At 43.8% G+C, this 19,977-nt stretch overlaps 1 protein-coding gene across 2 annotated transcripts in view; it reads right to left on the bottom strand.

Moving 5' to 3' along the window:
• LOC132837061 (AP-3 complex subunit mu-2) overlaps nucleotides 1-4,063 on the bottom strand; it is a 36,248-nt gene extending 32,185 nt beyond the window's left edge. The window contains exon 1 of one of the 2 annotated variants that reach the window (XM_060856741.1): nucleotides 3,714-4,063. In XM_060856741.1, coding sequence (XP_060712724.1) covers nucleotides 3,714-3,986 — 273 coding nt within the window. In that variant the 5' untranslated portion in view covers nucleotides 3,987-4,063. Of the gene's footprint in view, nucleotides 1-1,507; nucleotides 1,544-3,713 lie in introns of those variants that run through there. The other variant, XM_060856742.1, reaches the window with a different exon arrangement.
• Nucleotides 4,064-19,977: the final 15,914 nt, after the last annotated feature.

Raw genomic sequence — 19,977 nt, 5'->3', positions numbered from 1 at the left:
TATGTGTTTGCGGAAGTCAACACATGATGAACCAGACCACAGCAGGACACAATGACTCTTATGTTAACCCACTGAAGCAACTCAGGCCTGTGTGTCACAGACTGGGTCATGCACTTGACAATAATTAAAGATGTTAAGATTCCTATTTGTGCCATGGCTGTGAGATCAACAGTGAAATAGAATCAGCCATTGTCTTGAACTTAACAAGACAGATGGTTTTGTACTCTACTCCTTAATCATTCAGGAGGCATTTGAGACTATAATGTGCTTCTACAGATTTTTCTTTTGCCTCTTCTGATATAAGAAAAACCAGGAACTTGCAGTAACTGTAGCATTCTGTCAACTTCTGTTTGCAGTGTTCTCTTTTGCCAATTGTCGGGATTGGAATCAAGCTGACCTCATCAACGGCAAAGTGTTTGATTGGGGCTGTTAACCTAGACCAATCAGGAAATCCTTGGCTGACCAGTATGACCAGGAGACACCTGCACATACGCAATGGGGGGGGGGGGGGTAGAAAATAAGGAGATTTTAAAAAAAGGGAACAAAAACCAAACAAATAATAAAATAACCAGGAGATTTAGACTCTCCTCAGTTTAGGGCGCTGACTCTGTGCTGGCTGGTGCTACAGTCAGTGTGTTCCTGCTGTTGAAGAGGGGGAAGAGTTTCTTTGTCTTTTTGCACCCCCCTCCCCACCTTTGATTAGGGAAGATATTTGTTTTTTGGGGGGTTTCTGTATTGTTTGTTTGTGTTTGTTAAAGAAAAGATATATAACCCAGGAGAGGAAGAAATATAAACAGGAGATTTTGAATCTCCTCAGAAAAAAAATAACCAGGAGATGAGAATCTCCTTTGTTGAGGACTGACTCTGGGCTGGCTGGCCACAGCCAGTGTAGTGCAGAAAAACAAAGGAAAGACAAAGAAACAGCATCCAGATAAGGCAACATACATATTAATTGGGTGACTGTTACAATCAGCAAATGTTTATAGTAGAGATTAAGCCTTCTGCTGTAATATAATCGTTGTTCTCAACCTTGTTAACTGGCTTCACATAATGATACACCTTTCCCCTTGTTAAACTGACCTTACATACTGCATGCTTCCAATATTGTTAAATGGCACTACATAATGACTGCTTTTCCACATTGTTAACCCATTATCCTTGCCTCCAGCACCCCACTGTTAACGGTATGTTCTTATCTGATCCGAGTCATGCTCAGCTGAACGACATTTCACAAAACTCTTTCCGACCTGCTCATACCCAATACACAGTCTCAAAACCAGAAGATTTTTTTTACTGAAGAGATTCTAAAGAAAAGAAGTGTATAATCAGGAAATGTACAATCTCTTCAGTTGACAATTGTCTTGACAAGTACTTTGGCCTCATCCGAGTTTTGAACCTACCTCATCTCACTCTATATATCTATGACCTGTTGTTTGAGACTGTCCTACAAGGGGGAAACATCTGTTCAAATGTCCACTTTATCAAACTGTTTTAGCATTTTACATACCTCGATCAGATCCCTTCTCATTCTTTCTGAACTCCAATGAGTAGAAGCTCAAGCCAAACTGCACCTCCAACAATAGCCCTTTCACCCCTGGAATCAATCAGACGAACCTCCTCTGAACTATCCCGCGTGCAACCACATCCTTTCAAAATGGACACAAAACTCCAGATGTGATCTCACCAACAGCTTACATAATTGTAACAACACTACTTTACTTTTATAATCTAGTCCTATTGCAATAAATGCCAAGGAGTTCATTTGTCTTTCTTATTCTATGTTCTAACCGCATTGCCACTTTGTGATTCATGCACAAATCTGCCCAGGTCTAACTGCACCAATGCATTTGGAATCTGCTTCCCATTTAAATCACAATTTGCCCTCGTATTTTTGACCAATACGGACATTTTCACACAGAGTGGGTTGTATGTGGAATGAATTGCCAGAGGAAGTGCTAGATGCAGGTACAGTTACAACCTGTAAAAGGCATTTGGGCAGATAGGGAAGGTTTAGAGAGAAATTAGACAAACAGACAGTGGATTGAGTTTAGTGTGGGAAACCTGGTCAACACAGATGCGTTGAACTGAAGGGCTTGTTTCTGTGCTATATGACTCAATGACTCTGACAACCTCACCCTTATTCACATCAAACTCCATCTGTCAGATGCTGGCCCATTCTCCTCACCTATGAATATCCAGCTGTAATTTTCTATCCTCAACGCAGTCTGCTTATCTACTTAATTGAAGGGGAAGTTTAAAAAGAGATGTGAGAACCACATTTTCCACAAAAAGGGTGGGGAGTGCCTGGAACACACCAGAGTTGGTGGTGGAAGCAGATACAACAGCAATATTCTAAAAGCACCTGGACTAATACGTGAATAGGGACGGATTTGGACCCTGTAAGAGAAAATAGTTTTAGTATGAAAGGGCAAAATAAGGCAGCACGGACCTGGATCCAGAGGGCCTGTTCCTGTGCTGTAGTGTTCTTTATTGTATTATCCACTAATTTTGCTCTGTTACACTTGTTTGCAGAGCTAACCTTCTGGGTCAGACTTCTATATCACACCTGATTCAAGAGTGTCGTCCAATTGTACCTCTCATAGAAAAGTCAATGTGAAGATTTATAGCCATAAATGTGAGAAATAATCTTGAATAGGAACCTCAGATAAATTATTTTTCCTAGCACTTATTCACTGAATAACTCAGACAAATTCAACAGTAAAATTGGTCCAATAAAATCTTAAGTGTTGTTCTTCAGCAGATTGCAAGAGCTGCAATAGTAATCAAAATGCTCCAAGCAAACAATCATTTCGACATAACTTGAATCGGATATTTTCTCAGGGACAGGTCACCTATCTAAATCAGAAGTTGCAGCTTCTGCACATGTTCATAAGATTCACAGGAACACAAAAAAAAGCCACTGCCTTTCATAATTGTATGAAGAAGGGAATAAATAGACTTTATTTTGGGAGCTTATGGTTAATATCACAATGCAAGCTAATTGTACGATGGACTTCGTCTGATATCTCTCATCCCTAGGGGTTGAAGAAACTCGTGAACAGGTCCATGTTAAGAGTCTTAAGAATGAACCAATGAACCAGAACTTCACGTTGCTGCATGCAGGATTTTGGTCAGCTTTGGCCAACAATACTCAAGTCAGAAAGGTCAAGGTGAGGAGCTCAGGAGCACCACGTAGCTGTTTTGTGATTGTTACAATGAAATGCCAGCTTGTTTAGAATCTCACTAGAAATTGATTTTTATGGTGAATGATTTGCCTCACATTTAATATGCACTCGTGATCTTTGGTTGAATACCTCTCAGTTGTTAGGATCATAGAGTCACAGATGTACAGCATGGAAACAGATCCGTCCATGCCGACCAGATATCCCAACCCAATCTAATCCCAACTGCCAGCACCAGACCCATATCCCTCCAAACCCTTCCCATTCAGATACTCATCTAAATGCCTTTTAAATGTTGCAATTGTACCAGCCTCCACCACTTCCTCTGGCAGCTCATTCCATACACGTACCACCCTCTGTGTGAAAAGGTTGTCCCTTAGGTCTCTTTCATATCTTTCCCCTCTCACCCTCAACCTCTCCCCTCTAACTCTGGACCCACCCACCCCAAGGAAAAGACCTTGTCTATTTAACCTATGCATGCCGCCCGTGTTCCCCCGAAAGCAGGAGATGGTTGAATAACTTCCCGCTGACCTGAAAGGTGTCAACCACCCGATGGAGAAACTCGATGACAAACAGCGGCGGCACCTCACTCTGGATCACAGCCACGAAGAAGATGCGATCCCGGTAGACGCTGATTAAGAAGTGATGCGGAGTCGGGATGACGGGGGGCACATTCTCCGACTCGCTCGCCTTCTCTTGCGCCTCGAAGAAGTAATCGCAAACCGACCGGCTCACCACGCTCTTCCAGTGCTTCTCCAGGAAGATGTCCCCGGAGGAGTTTATGAGGAACAGGCTGTGGATCATAATTCCGGCCGAGGTTACCCGGTGCCAGTGCTTCGGCTCAGTCTGCAGCCAGCTCTTGACACCGCTGAGTCCCGAACTTCCGCCTCTCCAACCGCTTCCGGGATCTCCCGCCGCCCCATTGGCCAATCCCGCACTAACACCGCCCCTTTCTTCAACGAGACGGCCAGTGATTGGAGGATGACAAGCGCACCCTCACTGGTCAGCGATGCGGACGAGTCCGTGTTGGGACTGGGGTGGACCAAGTTAAAAATCACACAACACCACATTATAGTCCAACAGCTTCATTTGGAAGCACCAAGCTTTTTCGGAGCGCTGCTCCTTTATCAGGTGGTTGTGGAATACAAGACCCTGTTTGGATGACATTCCCTACAGGATGGAAACAGGCCCTTCGGTCCAACAAGTCCACAACTGACCCTCCGAAGAGTAACCCATCCAGACCCATTCCCCTGTATTTACCCTGACTAATGCACCTAACACTACTTGATGAAAACGAGTTCTTTCAATTAAATCTGTTGGACTATTACCTGGTATTGTGTGATATTTTAACAATGGGAAATTTAGCATGGTTCAGATATAAAGCACAGGTTGTAAGTTAGCCTGGATAAATGTTTTTTAGAGCAGTAAGACTGTACTATTTTTAAGATTGTTAAGGTGCAAAGGTGGCCTTTAAGAGAGTAGTGCACTATTCCTGTCAGATATGAGAGATGACAGAGAATTTTTATGTTACTGATGATTATGTCTGCAGTAAGTGTTTGGTTGTGAATCCAATCAGATCACATGGATTAGTTGGAGCGGCAAGCAGAGGGTGTGATGCATGGCAGTAAAAGAAAGGGAGAAAAACCGCAGATAAAGTCAGGTAGACGGATTACCACCAGGAAAGGTAGGAGAGGAGATAGATAGTGCAGGAGTCTGCTGTGGCTATCCCCACCTCAAACAAGTATGCTGTTTTGGAAAACGGAGGGGTTGATGGACTCTCACGGGAATGTAGCACAAACAGCCAAGTGTCTGGTACTGAGACTGGCTCTAATGTAACCAGGTAACGTCAGGTTCCAGACAATCAATTGTGATAGGGGACTTCCTAGTCAGAGACACAGATGTTTCTGCAGCCGACAATACAAAATCATAATGGTGTGTTGCCTCCCTACTGCCAGGATCAAGGATGTCTCGGAGAGAGTTCAGAATATTCTCAAAGGGGAGTGGGACCAGCAGGAGATCGTTGTACACATTGGAACTAATCTCATAGGAAGGGAAAAGGATGAGATAATGAAGGGGAAATATGGGAAGTTAGGCAGCAATTTAAAAACGAGGTCCTGCCTTGATTACTCCTGGTGCTACGAGGTAGTGAGGGTAGGAATAGGAAGATAGAGCAGATGAACACGTGGCTGAGGAGCTGATACAGGGGAGAAGAGTTCATATATTTTCGTCATTGGAATCTCTTCTGGAGTAAAAATGACCCGTATAAGAAAGATGGATTGTGCCTGAATTGGAAGGGGACTAATATATTGGCAGGGAGATTTCCTAGAGCTGCTCAGGAGGATTTAAACTAGTTTAGGTGGGGGGACAGGACCCAGGGACATAGTGAGGACAGAGATCAATCTGAGACTGGTACATTTGGGAAAAGGAGCAAGTCAAACAGTCAGGGCAGGCAGGGACAAAGCAGAGAACAAGGTAGGACTGAAATTAAACTGCATTTATTTCAATGCAAGAAGCTGAACAGGGAAGGCAGATAAACTCAGGGCATGGGACTGGGATATCATAACAAGTACAGAAACATGACTCAGGGATGGACAGGACTGGCAACTTAATGTTCCAGGATACACATGCGACTGGCGAGGATAGAAAGGGGGAACAAGACAGCAGGGGATGTTGCATTTTTGATAAAAGGTAATATTACAGCTGTACTGAGGGAGGATATTCCTGAGATTTTGTCCAGGGAAGTTATTTGGGTGGAATTGAGAAATAAGAAAGGGATGATCACCTTATTGAGATTGTACTATACTGTACAGTAGTTAACGGGAAATTGAGAAACAAATTTGTAAGGAGATCTAAGTTCTCTGTAAGAATAATAGGGTGGTTATCATAGGGGATTTTAACTTGCCTGACATAGACTGGGACTACCATAGTGTTAAAGGAGAGAAATTTGCTAAGTGTGTATACGAATATCTTCTGATTCAGTATGTGGACGTACCTAATAGAGAAGGTGCAAAACTTGACCTACTCTTGGGAAATAAGGCAGGGCAAGTGACTGAGGTGTCAGTGGGGGAGCACTTTGTGGCCACTGCCCATAATTCTATTAGTTTTAAAATAGTGATGGAAAAAGATAGACAAGACCTAAGAGTTATAGTTCTAAATTGAATGAAGACCAACTTTGATGGTATTAGGCAAAGTTGATTGGGTGCATATGTTCACAGATAAAGGGAAGGCTGGAAAATGGGACGATATCGAGAATCCAGAGACAGTATGCTCCTGTTAGGGTGAAAGGTAAGGCTAGAAGGTGTACGGCACGTTGAATGACTAGAGAAATTGAGGTTGTGGTCAAGAAAAAGAAGGAAGCATATGTCAGGTGTAGACAGGATAGATTGAGTAAATCCTTGGAAGAGTATAAAGGCAGTAGGAATATACTTAAGAGGAAATTCAGGAGAGCAAAAAGGGGATATGAGATACCTTTGACAAATAGGGTTAAGGAGAATTCAAAGGGATTTTATAAATACATTAAGGACAAAAAGGTAATTAGGGAGAGAATAGGACCCCTCAAAGATCAGCAAGGCGACCTTTGTGAGGAACTGCAGGAGATGGGGGATATACTAAATGAATATTTTGCAAAAGTGTTTATTGTGGAGAAGGACGCAGGAGATATAGACTGTAGGGAAATCGATGGTGATATATTGAAAAATATCCATATTACAGAGGAGGAAGTGCTGATTGTCTTGAAATGCATAAAGGTGGATAAATCCCCAGCACCTGATCAGGTGGACCCGAGAACTCCATGGGAAGGTAGCGAAGTGGTTGCTGGACCCCTCACTGAAATATTTGTATCTTCAGTAGTCACGGGAAAGGTGCTGGAAGACTGGAGATTGGCTAACGTGGTGCCACTATTTAAGAAAGGTGGTAAGGAAAAGCCAGGGAACTATAGACCGGTGAGCCTGACATCGGTGGTGGGCAAGTTGTTGGAGAGAATCCTAAGGGACTGGATTTAGATGCATTTGGAAAGGCAAGAACTGATGAGGGATAGTCAACATGGCTTTGTGCGTGGGAAATCATGTCTCACTAACTTGATTGAGTTTTTGAAGAAGTAACAAAGAGGATTGATGAGGGCAGAGCAGTGGACGTGATCGACATGGACTTCAGTGAGGCGTTCGACAAGATTCCTCATGCGACACTGTTTAGCAAGGTTAATTCACATGGAATACAGGGATAACTAGCCGTTTGGATACTGAACTGGCTCAAAGATGGAAGACAGAGAGTAGTGGTGAAGGGTTGGTTTTCAGACTGGAGGCCTGTGACCAGTGGTGTGCCACAAGGATTGGTGCTGGGTCCACTGCATTTCATCATTTCTATACCTTATATACTTGAGTAATAGTTGAATTTTTTGACTACTTTTTAAGGTTAAATTTCTGGGGTCAACTATTACATGGATACTATTTTGGAGGGACTGAAATTCATGCCTGTCAGAATTCATACCGTATCATTAGCAGAAGCCCAATTGATCTCTAAATGAATGAAGGAAAAAGAAATTATGGTAATTCTGAAAACCCAGAGCAGATCACAACAGCCAGTGAACTGCAAGAGTGAAACAACCGGCAGACTGGAAGGCTGGAGCGGGACGTGACGGCCGGTGCACTGACTCATAAATGTTGATCTGATATCTGTGAAGAATGAGGATCGACATTTACACAAGATATCTGGAAAACTCCAGATTATTTGGCCAAAAATAGGGGGTCAACTTGCACATGAGATCGACTGTTACTCAAGTATATACGGTAAATGAGTTGGATGTGAACATAGGACATATAGTTCGTAAGTTTGCAGATGACACCAAAATTGGAGGTGTAGTGGACAGCGAAAAAGGTTACCTCAGGGTACAATGGGATCTTGATCAGATGGGCCAATGGGCTGAGGAGTGGCAGATGGAGTTTAGTTTAGATAAATGTGAGGTGCTACATTTTGGAAAGGCAAATCAGAGCAAGACTTATTCACTTAATGATAAGGTTCAGGGAAGTGTTGCTGAACAAAGAGACCTTGGAGTGCAGGTAGATAGGATAGTGAAGAAGACATCTGGGATGCTTTCATTTATTGGTCAGAGCATTGAGTATAGAAGTTGGGAGGTCATGTTGTGGTTGTACTGGACATTATTTAGGCTACTTTTGGAACATTGTATGCGATTCTGATCTTCCTCCTATAGGAAGGCTATTGTGAAATTTGAAAAGATTCAGGAAAGATTTACAAGGATGTTGCCAGGGTTGGAGGGTTTGAGCTAAAGAGAAAGGCTGAATAGGGTGGGGCTGTTTTCCTTGGAGCATCAGAGGCTGAGGGGTGACTTTATAGAGGTTCATAAAATCATGAGGGGCATGGATTGGTTAAATAGACAAAGTCTTTTCCCTGGGGTGGTGGAGTCCAGAACTGAGATGGGAAAGATTTAAAAGGGACGCAAAGGGCAACGTTTTCATGTAAAAGTTGGTGCATGTATGAGATGAGCTGCCAGAGGAAGTGACGGAGGCTGGTACAATTACAACAGTTAAAAGGCATCTGGATGGGTATATGAATAGGAAGGGTTTAGAGGGATATAGGCTGAGTGCTGGTCAATGGGACGAGATTAATTCAGGGTATTTGCTTGGCATGGATCAAAGGATCTATTTCCATGCTGCACATCTCTAACTCTATGACTATGTATTTCCAAGTTTTCAAGCCTTCATTTCTTTCTCCACAGTAAAAACCGACATTAAATATTCATTAATATCTCTCCCACATCCTGACGTTCCACACAAAGACGACCTTGTTGAGTTTGAAGGCGCCCTACTCTCTCTCTCTCTCTAGTTGCTCTTTTCCTTTCTGTCATCCCTGCGTTCCCACTGTGCCATCTATCCCTCAATAACTTACACAGCACTCTTCCCCTATTCCTCTGTATCCCACAGCACTCTCCTGGAAATCTCAGTGCTGCCATTTACCCCACGGTCGTCTCCAAACCATTTGTCTGTGTTTCACTCTTCCCATGTCCGATTGCTCCCCACCCTTCCCTCCAGAACACATGATCTTTGCACATCCCTTGTTCTTTATGCCTCTCTGTGCATGTTTCAGCTGTTTTCCTTAATTTACTAACTTAAGCCACTATCCTGTGGAGCGAACTTGCGTGACCCTGCATAGAATTTAAAAATCAAACAGTAAATAAACTAGTTCAATATTAAGTGTGAAATACAAACAAAATTAGGTTCTCAGAATTCGATAAAGAACTCCTTTACTTGCCAACTGTTTTCAGAATCACACTCACCCAATACCGTGAGATCTGGGGACAGTAATCTTGTCCAATCTCCAAGCCTGATCCTTTTCAAATTCACCAATACAGAAAAACAGCCTCCTCACAATGTGATGACTATTGCATGGCAAGTAAAGAGCCCACCTTTTTCAGAGAATCCTGCAATAATGCTACTTTATATAATTTTGGCTGTTGTTTTGGAGTGAAACCCTCTTTGATCTCAGGCCTGCACTGTGTTTTTAAGAGCAACCCAATTGCACAATTGATAGAGTATAACTGGTAAAGCAGCTCTGCTGCAGATTCACGCGGAATCGAACATTAACTTGCTCTCTCTCCATGGAGAGCTCCGATTTCCAGCACTTTTTGTTTTCAGCACGAGTGACGTATCAGATTTGAGCGTAAATATGGGAACAAATCATCATCTTTAGTCAAACTCACAAAAAGCTTGCTGATGTGTTTCAAAGTGTCCCCAAACTCAAGGGTTAAAAACACTGCTTCATTTCAAAATATACATACTGATTACAAAATGTTCACCTCATCTAGCATCAACTGTTTGCCTGTGTGAATGTTAAATACCACCTTGATGGGCATCTCGTTAACCTCAATCACTTCTGTGTCAAAATTAAGCTGACAACCCTCATTATTCACGATCTACCAGCCCGTAGATAGTCTGTGTTGTTGCCACTCTGAAGCAGATTTGCCAACCAACTTTGATCTCTGTGAAGTTCTGTGAACTCGAGACTGAACCAATCCTTCGTATTGCAAAAAAAATGACAGATCAGTCCACACCTTCTCTACCAAATACTGCACTTCCTCTGAATGAGAGAATATATGTTGAGCTCAACAAGGAGAAAAGTGAGGACTGCTGGAGGTCAGAGTCAAGAGCGTGGGGCTGGAAAAGCACAGCAGGTGAGACAGCATCCTATCGGAGAGGAGGGTGGAGCGGATAGATGGGAAAGATGATGGACAGATCAAGAGGGCAGTGCCGAGTTGGAGGCTTGGGACGAGGGTAAGGTGGGAGGAGGGGAAATGAGGAAACTGGTGAAATACATACTAATCCCGTGTGGTTGCAGGGTCCCAAGGCAGAATATGAGGCGTTCTTCCTCCAGGCGTCAGGTAGTTTGGGTTTGGCGATGGAGGAGGCCCAGGACCTGCATGTCCTTGGTGGTGTGGGAGGGGGATTTGAAGTGATCAGCCACGGGGTGTGAGGTTGGTTGGTGTGGGTATCCCAGAGATGTTCTCTGAAATGACCCACAAGTAGGCATCCTATCTTCCCAATGTTGAGGAGACCACATTGAGTGCAATGGATGCAGTAGATAACGTTTATGGAGGGACAGGTAAATTTCTGTCTGATGTGGAATGATTCTTTGGGGCCTTGGATAGAGGTGAGGGGGGATTGTGAGTCCAGGTTTTGCATTTTCTGCTGTGGCAGGGGAAGGTGCTAGGAGTGGCACGAGGACTGGTGGGGAGGTTTGGATCTGAGAAGGGACCCGCGGAGGGAATGGTCTCTCCAAAACACCGATAGAGGTGGGGAGGGAAATATATCCCTGGTGGTATGGTCTGTTTGTAGGTGGCAGAAGTGATGGAGGATGATGCCATGTATATGGAGATTGGTGGGGTGGAAGGTGAGGACCAGGAGGGTTCTGTCCTTGTTGTGTTGGGAGGGGTGGGGTTCAAGAGCGGAGATGCAGGAAATGAGGAGATGTGCTGGAGGGCATCATTGACTGCGTGGGAGGGGCAATTGTGATCTTTGAAGAAGGAGGCCATCTGGGATTTTCCATGGTAGAATTGGTCATGCTAGGTACAGATGAGGAGGAGGTTGAGGAATTGGGAATAAGGGATGATGTGTTTACTGGAGGCAGGGTGGGAGAAGGTGTTGTCCAGATAGCTGTGGGAGTAAGTGGCTTTGTAGTAGATGTCCATGGTTAATTGGTCACCAGTGATGGAGATGGAGAGGTCCAGGAAGGGGAGGGAGGTGTCTGAGATGGTCCAGTTGAATTTGAGGTCAGGGTGAAAGGTGTTAGTGAAGTTGCTGAACTGTTTAACCTCCTTGTGAGAGATTGAGATGGTGCCGATATAGTCATCGGTGTAGCAGAGAAAAAGGTGGGTGATGGTGCAGGTGTAGCTGCGGAAGATGGACTGTTCCTTGTACTCGATGAAGAGGCAGGCATAGCTGGGGCCCATGTGGGTGCCCATGGCTACCCATTTGGTTTGGAGGAAATGGGAGGATTGGGTTAAGGGTGAGGATCAGTTCTACCAGGCGGATGAGAGAGTCAGTGGAAGGGTACTGGTTGGGATGGCGGGAGAGGGAGAAATGGAGGGCTTGGAGGCCTTCGTCATGGCAGATAGATATAGTACAGAGACTGGATGTTCATATCGCAAATAAGGCATAGGGGGTCGGAGAAACAAAAGTCTTGGAGGAGGTGAAGGGCTTGGGTGGTGTCCCGAACGTAAGTGGGGAGTTCCTGGATGAAGGGGAACAGGACAGTGTCAAGATATGCAGAGATGAGTTCAGTGGAACAGGAGCAGGTTGAGACAATAGGTCAGCTGGTGAAGAGTATGTTGAGCATTTATCATTGCTTTGCAACTCCATTGATGAGAAGATCCAAGAGAGAGTCAACTATTCCAATTGAACCTTGACTCAACTACGGCAGGCAATGTTTAATAACAAAGACCTCGATAAGTCAATAAAAGTCACACAATTGTCATGACTACAGTCCTGTACTTCAGGAAGACCTGGACAGTGTATTAGCAACAATTAAGAGTGCAACTGAAATTCCTTTCGCGATACCTCTCGATCATCCTTTGGAGTCAGTTGGAGTACTGTCAAACACTTTTTCTTGAAGCATGTATTTAGATAAAATCCTGGTGAAATCAATTTCAATGACCTGAACTCTGTGTCCATGTAGTTGAATATGTCTCCACCACCAAGTTTCTTTAACCTAACTTTCAAATGGCCAGTGTTTCTGGAGGAGGAGCAAAAACACCTTCACAGGTACTTTGAACCTTTCCTTGAAGCACAGCATGAATGACAGGGAACAACAGAGAACATCTCCAGGACACTTGCACCAACCAACCCCACCGCTCTGTGGCCGAACATTCCAACTCTCGCTCCCACTCTGCCGAGGACATGCAGGTCTTGGGCCTCCTCCATTGCCACTCCCTTACCATCCGACGCCTGGAGGAAGAACACCTCATCTTCCACCTCGGGACCCTTCAACCCCAGGGCATCAATGTGGACTTCACCAGTTTCCTCATTTCTCCTCTCCCCACCTTACCCCAGATCCAACTTTCCAGTGCAGCACCATCCTCATGACCTGTCCCATTTGTCAAACTTCCTTCCCACCTGTCCGCTCGACCCTCCTCTCCCACCTATCACTTTCACCCCCAACTCCACCCACCTATTGCACTTTCAGCTGCCTTTCCCCCAGCCCCACCCCCTCCTATTTATGTCTCCTCCCCCAAGGTTCCCAGCCTCATTCCTGATGAATGGCTTTTGCCTGAAACGTCGATTTTTCCTGCTCCTCGGATGCTGCCTGACCTGCTGTGCTTTTCCAGCACCACTCTATTCTGGACTCGAATCTCCAGCATCCGCAGTACCTACTTTTGCTTAGGGAACAACTTGCTCATAACTATACAAATTAGCAACATCCTGTCCATCAAGCTACATTGCACTTTTGAGACCAAATACCTGAACATCAAGGCGGAGTAGTGACAGCTCTGATAACGTGACTCCTTTAAGAAGGTAATGTTGTCCTTTTTTTTCAGAAGACTTGTAAAGGCAGAGGTTCTGATATGTCTTGAAATATCTATTTGAAAAAGCTTTTAAGTGTTTCTTTAAAACACTTGTACAATGAAAAGGAAATGGCCAGTTCTCCTAGTTCAGTTTGGTTTGGTTTGGTTTGGTTTTAGCAAGTTACTTTGATTGCAGCTGCTGGTCAAGTTTTAGCTGGGAAGCAGTTCCATGCAGATCTTCTCTCTCTGTGACATCTCTCCTGTAATAACCTGGGTTTCATTTATACCATTTTTTTGCCAAGGGGGTGTTTTCGGGGATGTGGCAAGTGTTTGGAACAGCATCATTAATTTGCGATAGAATTGATTGCGTTTTCAGATGGGTTATTATTCCAAATTTGGTTCTCTTTTGTTCGTGTTTCATTCAGTAGTCTGTAAATAAATTCGGTTTTGTTTAAAACTGAGTGGTTGGGGCACCTGCATTGCTCCTGGGATATCCACTGTACGCCTGCTTAAAACAACTAGCAAAGTTAGGACTTGGGCTACCCGGAAATGTTTTGAAGGGGTCTGGCCTGGTCCATAACAGAGCAGAGGAAAGAAAAGGAAGAACTCCTGCACCCTGAAACCCTCTGCCTCATGGGACATTCGGCTGCACGTGTTCATAGATCTATGGGGTGAGAATTGGCCTGTTCAGTCTCACAATCAATGGCAGACTCTCTTGACTGAAAGAAGATTTCGCCTTCAAATCGAGGGACAGCCAATAATCAGACATCGCTTCCATAAGACCATAAGACGTAGGAACAAGAGTAGGCCCTTTGACTCCTTGAATCTGCTCCACCATTCAATTGGACCACAGCTGATCTGACATTGTACATGTCCACATTCCCACGCTTTCACCATAACCCTTGATTTCCCTACTCATCAAGAATCTATCTACCTTAGCTTTAAATATACGCACACTTGCAGATAATGAGAACTGCAGGTGCTGGAGAGTCAGAGTGGATAAAGAGTTGAGCTGGAGAGAGCACACCAAGTCAAGCAACATCAAAGGAGAGGGGGAGTCGATGTTTCAGGTCGGAACCTTTCATCACGACTGAATGAAAGGTCCCAACCTGAAATGTCGACTCCCTTAAATATACACATATCTTTATTGCAAAGAGTTCCTTACACTCACAACCCTCAGAGAGAAGACATTCCTCCTCACCTCGGTTTTAAATTGGTGCCAATTAATTCTGAGACTACGTTCTCTGGTCCGAGACCCTTCCATGAGGGGAAACATCCTCCCAGCATTTACTCTGTCAAGCACTTGAAAAATCTTATATGTTTCAATGAGATCAACATCATTCTTCAAGCTTCCAATGAGTAGAATCCCAACCTGTTCAGCCTTTGCTCATCCGACAGTCCTTCCATACCATGGGTCTACCGAGTGAATCTTCTCTGAACTGCCTCAAATGAAAAAATATCTTTCTTTAAATAAGGGGACCAAATCTACACATATACAATGCTACACATATACTCTCACCTAGCCATTGTCCAGTGGCAGTTAGACTTCCCTACTCTTCGCTCCAACTCCCTTGAAATCAGGAGGTCAGGCAGCATCCAAGGAACAGGAAATTCGATGTTTCGGGCATAAGCCCTTCATCAGGAATCCTGATGAAGGGCTTATGCCCGAAACGTCGAATTTCCTGTTCCTTGGATGCTGCCTGACCTGCTGCGCTTTTCCAGCAACACATTTTCAGCTCTGATCTCCAGCATCTGCAGACCTCACTTTCCCCTTGAGATCAGGGCCAATATTCCATTACCCGTCCAGATTACCTGCCACACCTGTGTGCCAGCTGTCTGTATTTCATGCACAAACATCCCCAAGTCTTTTTGTGTTGCAGCTTTCTGCGTTGTTTTTTCTTTATTTCACCGTTCTTGCTCTCCCTTACAAAATGTACAAGTCCACGTTTTTCCACATTCTGCTCCATTTGCCAACTCACATCACCTATCAGCATCACTCTGTAAATTGTTTGTATCCCTTTCACAATCCTGCCTTTCTACCTTGGCTCTAGCATATTCACTTACTTCCTCTGAGTCATTGAAATATATTATAATCAGTTGCGGTCCCAGCACTGATCCCTGTGGAAGTCCATTGGTTACAAGTCACCAACCTGAAAAAGAACTCTTTATCCCCATTTTCTATTTCCTGCACATGAGCCAATTTTCTATCTATGTCAATGCATTACCTTCAACACCATGAGCTCTTATTGACTTAACCTTTGTGAGGTAGCTTCTCAAATGCCTTCTGGAAGTCAAATACAACACATCTACTGGTTCCCCTCTCTCCATTCTGGCTGAGATTTCCTTGAAAAACTCTAATAACGTGGTCAAACACCATTTCCCTCTCATGAGGCTATGCTGACTCTGTTTGAACCTCTGTATGATTTTCCAAATGTTCTGATATTACTTCCTATCTCTAAGCGGGTCCATTTTCTCTAAAGGTTGTTCCTTTTCTCAAGGATACTGTGTCCTTGTGTTTTTTCAGAGGGATCATAAACAGGCCAGGCTCCGAAAAAGCTGGGTTTGGTCCAGAGATGAAAGGCCTTTTTATTCATACATAAACAGATGAGACTTTAGGGCAAAGCTTTTATGTTTAGAAGTGACCTGTACAATGAAAGGTGAGTGGCCAGTCCTGGAAACTGAAGTTAAGCTCAGCAGTTCAGCCTAGGATTAGTGAGAGAGTTCAGCTCTGGGCTGTGTGGAAACAGGCTGTGAGACTCTCTCTCCTACTGCCCTTCTGACTTTGACCTGTAAGACTTGTTTTCATTTTTACTGTGTTTAAGGGGATTTGTTTATTGGGACTGTTATGTAGATTTGGAAAAGTATAATTAAGCCTAGTTTGGATGGACTGTAGGGGTTCTTTATCCTGTTCTTTGTGTTCATTATGTAATTTTGTGAATACATTTTTGTCTGTTTTAAAACCTGGTAGTCAACCTAGCTAACTTACTCTGGGTAATTTTCACTGTACACTTACCAAATAAATTGCAAAGTTATGATCTTAGCCGCCTGCTTAAGAATGTTTTGAGTGGTCTAGCCAAGCCCATAACACTTCCTTCATAGTTGATTTGAATATTTTTTCCAAAAAGAGCTGTTTGGCTAATTGACCTACAGTAACTCATTTTTTGCCTCCATCTCATTTTAAACAGTGATATCAAATTAATAGTTTTCCAATCCTCTGATATTTCTCCAGAATCTAGCGATTTTTGAAAAATTATAGCCAATACATCCAATATCTATTTACTTTAGGATCTGTGAAGACAAGCCATTAGGGCCGGGAACTTATCAGCCTTTAGCCCCATAAGTTTGTCTATTTCTAGTCCTTGAGTGATGTTAATAATACTAAATCCATCCCCCATTTTCTTTCACTGTCAAGACTGACGCAAAATATCTGTTTAACTCTTCTGCCATTTCCTTTTTCCCAAAACCATCCCTCCAAATGCATTTTCTCAGGGGCCAGTGGTCCTTTTGACCTCTCGCTTCCCTTTTACATGTTTAAAGAAGCTCTTATTGTCAATTTTTAATCTTCCTCATTTCATTTGTCTTTGTAGTTTATTTTCTCTGACTTTATTTCCTTTTTCGTCTTCCTTTGATGGATTCTGATTTTATTTTCGTCTTTGAAGCTATCACTGACATTGGCCTCCCTATATGCTTTTTCTTACAACTTAATACTTTCCAAATGTCTTTGGTTTGCTGTGTTTGGTTTATCCATCTCTTAGAATGTTTCCTCCTTATTGGGATGTCTTTTTGCTGAGAGGTATGAATTACCTCCTTCAATGCCTGCCATTGCTTGCTTCCTGTCATTACACTGGCACCATCTTTCCCACCTTTTCCTTCGCTACATCAATAACTGTATTAGCGCCACCTCGTGCTCCCACGAGAAGGCTGAACAGTTCATCAACTTCATGAAAAGCTTCCACCTTGACCTTAAGTTTACCTGGATCATCTTGGACAGCTCCCTTCTTTTTTTGGACCTCTCTGTCTCCATCTCTGGTGACTGACTCAACACAGATATCTATTCCAAACCCACTGACTCCCACAGCTACCTGGACTACAGCTCCTCCCAACCCCGTCCCCCGTGAAAATGCGATCCCTTACTCTCAATTACTCTGCCTCCGCTGTATCTGCACCCAGGAGGACCAATTCCAATACCAGATGGTCTCGAATTTCAAGGACTACAGTTTTCCCACCCACATGATCAACAATACCCTCCAGTGCATGTCCTCCACTTCCCATACCTCTGCATTTGAACCCCACCCCTCCAACCACAACAAGGATCAAGCCCTACCTCCCCAACCTTCAGTCTTCACCTTCCACCCCACTAATCTCTGGATACAGCGCATTGTCTTCTGCCATTTCTGCAACCTACAACCAGACATCACCACCAGCGTTCCACAGACACCATTCCCTCCGTGAGTCCCTCGTTTGGTTCATGCCCCCTCCCCCACCAACCCACCCTCCACTCCTAGCACCTTCCTTTGCCAATACAAGGGGTGTAAAACCTGTGCCCTCAACTCCCCTCCACCTCCATCCAAGGCCACAAAGGATTTTTTTCACATCTTGCAAAGATTTTTCTGCACAATCAAACACCTCATCTGCTGTGTCCATTGCTCTCAATATGGTTTCCTCTGTCTTGGGGAGACAGAATGCCAACTCACAGAACTTTTCAGGGAACATCTCTGGGACACATGCATCAAACAACCCGACTGTCCTGTGGCCGACCACTCTAACTCCCCCTCCCACTCCGCCAAGGACATGCAAGTCCTGGGCCCCCTCCGCCACCAATCCATGCCACCCAACGCCTGGAGGAAGAATGCCTCATCTTCCGCCTTGGAACACTTCAAACACATGGCATCAACATTGACTTTACCAGTTTCCTTATTCCCCCTCCCCCATCTCATCCTAAATCCAACCCTCCAACTCGTCGCCTCCCTTTTAACCATCCTACATGTCCAGCTTCCTTCCCATTCATCCACTCCACCCTCCCCTCCAACCTGTCACTAGCAACCCTCCACCACCTGCATCTACCTATCTTCATCCCAGCTACCTTCCCCTCAGCTCCACCCCCAACTCCCCGCCATTTATCTCTCAGCCCCCTTGCTTACCCCCACCCCCCTCCACATTCCTGCATATGCCCGAAATATTGACTCTCCTGCTCCTCGGATGATGCCTGACCTGCTGTGGTTTTCCAGCGCCACACTTTTCAACAATTGTCATTCCTGGTAGTCTATCTGCCCAATTCACGTTAGCTAAATCTATTATTGTAGTTACCTTTATTAAAGTTAAACACAGTCATTTCTGACCCGAGTTTCTCAGTCTTGAATTGAATAATAAATTTGATCATGTTATGATCACTACTTCCTTGGGGATCATTTACACTGAGGTCATTCATTAAACCGCCTTATTGCCCATTACCAGATTCAAGATTGCTTGCTCCCTAGTTGTCTCCATGACATATTGCTTCAGAAACTATCCCGAATGTAATCTATGAATTCTTTGTCATCACTACATCCAATCAACACAAAGATTTAATTCACCCATGATTCACCCACCTGGGGAGGTGATGCCCTAGTATTATCACTGGACTGTTAATCCAGAGACCCAGGTAATATTCTGGGGATCTGAGTAAGAATCCCACCATGGCAGATGGTGGACTTTAAATTCTATTAAAATAATCTGGAATTCTATTAAAATAATCTGGAGTCTGATAATGACCATGAAACTAGTGTCGATTATTGGGAAAAACCCAATTGGTTCACCGATGTCCTTTTGGGAAGGAAACTGCCACCCTTATCTGGTCTGGAAAACATGTCACTCAAGACCCTTGACAATGTGGTTGACTCTTAACTGCCCTCCAGGCAATTAGGTATGGCTAATAAATGGTGGCTTAGCCAGTAATGCCCACATCCCAACAGTGCCTTCTGCTTTGTGGGTCTGAGTTACGAAGCTGTGACACATCAAGGAAGGAGGAAAGGTACTTGGACAGTGTGTTTCAGGAGGCAATCACACCCCTTAGATTAACTACCTCAGATTCAGTCAGTGGTCAGAGACAGGAGGGTATGACTATGCCTCAAACCTCCCAATTATTTGCAAATTCCTGCCGTAAGTTTGCCTTGTACTTTTATTTTTGTGGATGCAGAGCAATTGGAGTAAATTAAATTCAGATTACCCTACATTTTGCTTGTGTTGAAATTTTCACCAACTTCTGCTGGAAAAATAGCAAATCCAATGGAACAATGATTGTGGACAGCCACATTTCCACACTAATAACTCCAGGTGATTTGAACTCATGCTTCCAAATGGGCATTTTATTCGATGCAGCAATGATTATGTTAGTTCCCATAACATAAATAAACTGGGCATGGATATTGTGGTCTTGAAGTATCTATCAGACATTTATTAAGACTAATTATTGTGTACAGACCATACATTCCTGAGAAACATAAGTATTTGGGAAAATGTTAAGTCATTGTGCTTTCCAGGTGTCCAATAACAGTGGGGAAATTAGCTTGGGGAAGCACTTCATTGGATTGAAGTATTCAAAGAGACAAGAAAATCCGAAATAAAATAAACTGAACTTCTCACAAATGATGAGAGCAAAATGAATGATTTGGATTGGGATTCAGGTACAAGCCAAATATCATATTACAAAGTTAAGAAAAAATATTAGATTCCAAAAGATGTGTGGACTTTTTCCATGATGATACAATTAGTCTGTTACTGACAATAACGCTGTTTTGCTGAAACTCC

This window comes from Hemiscyllium ocellatum, chromosome 48, assembly GCF_020745735.1.
Source record: "Hemiscyllium ocellatum isolate sHemOce1 chromosome 48, sHemOce1.pat.X.cur, whole genome shotgun sequence".
Lineage (NCBI taxonomy): Eukaryota > Metazoa > Chordata > Chondrichthyes > Orectolobiformes > Hemiscylliidae > Hemiscyllium > Hemiscyllium ocellatum.
This window is presented reverse-complemented; position numbering and strand designations above follow the sequence as displayed.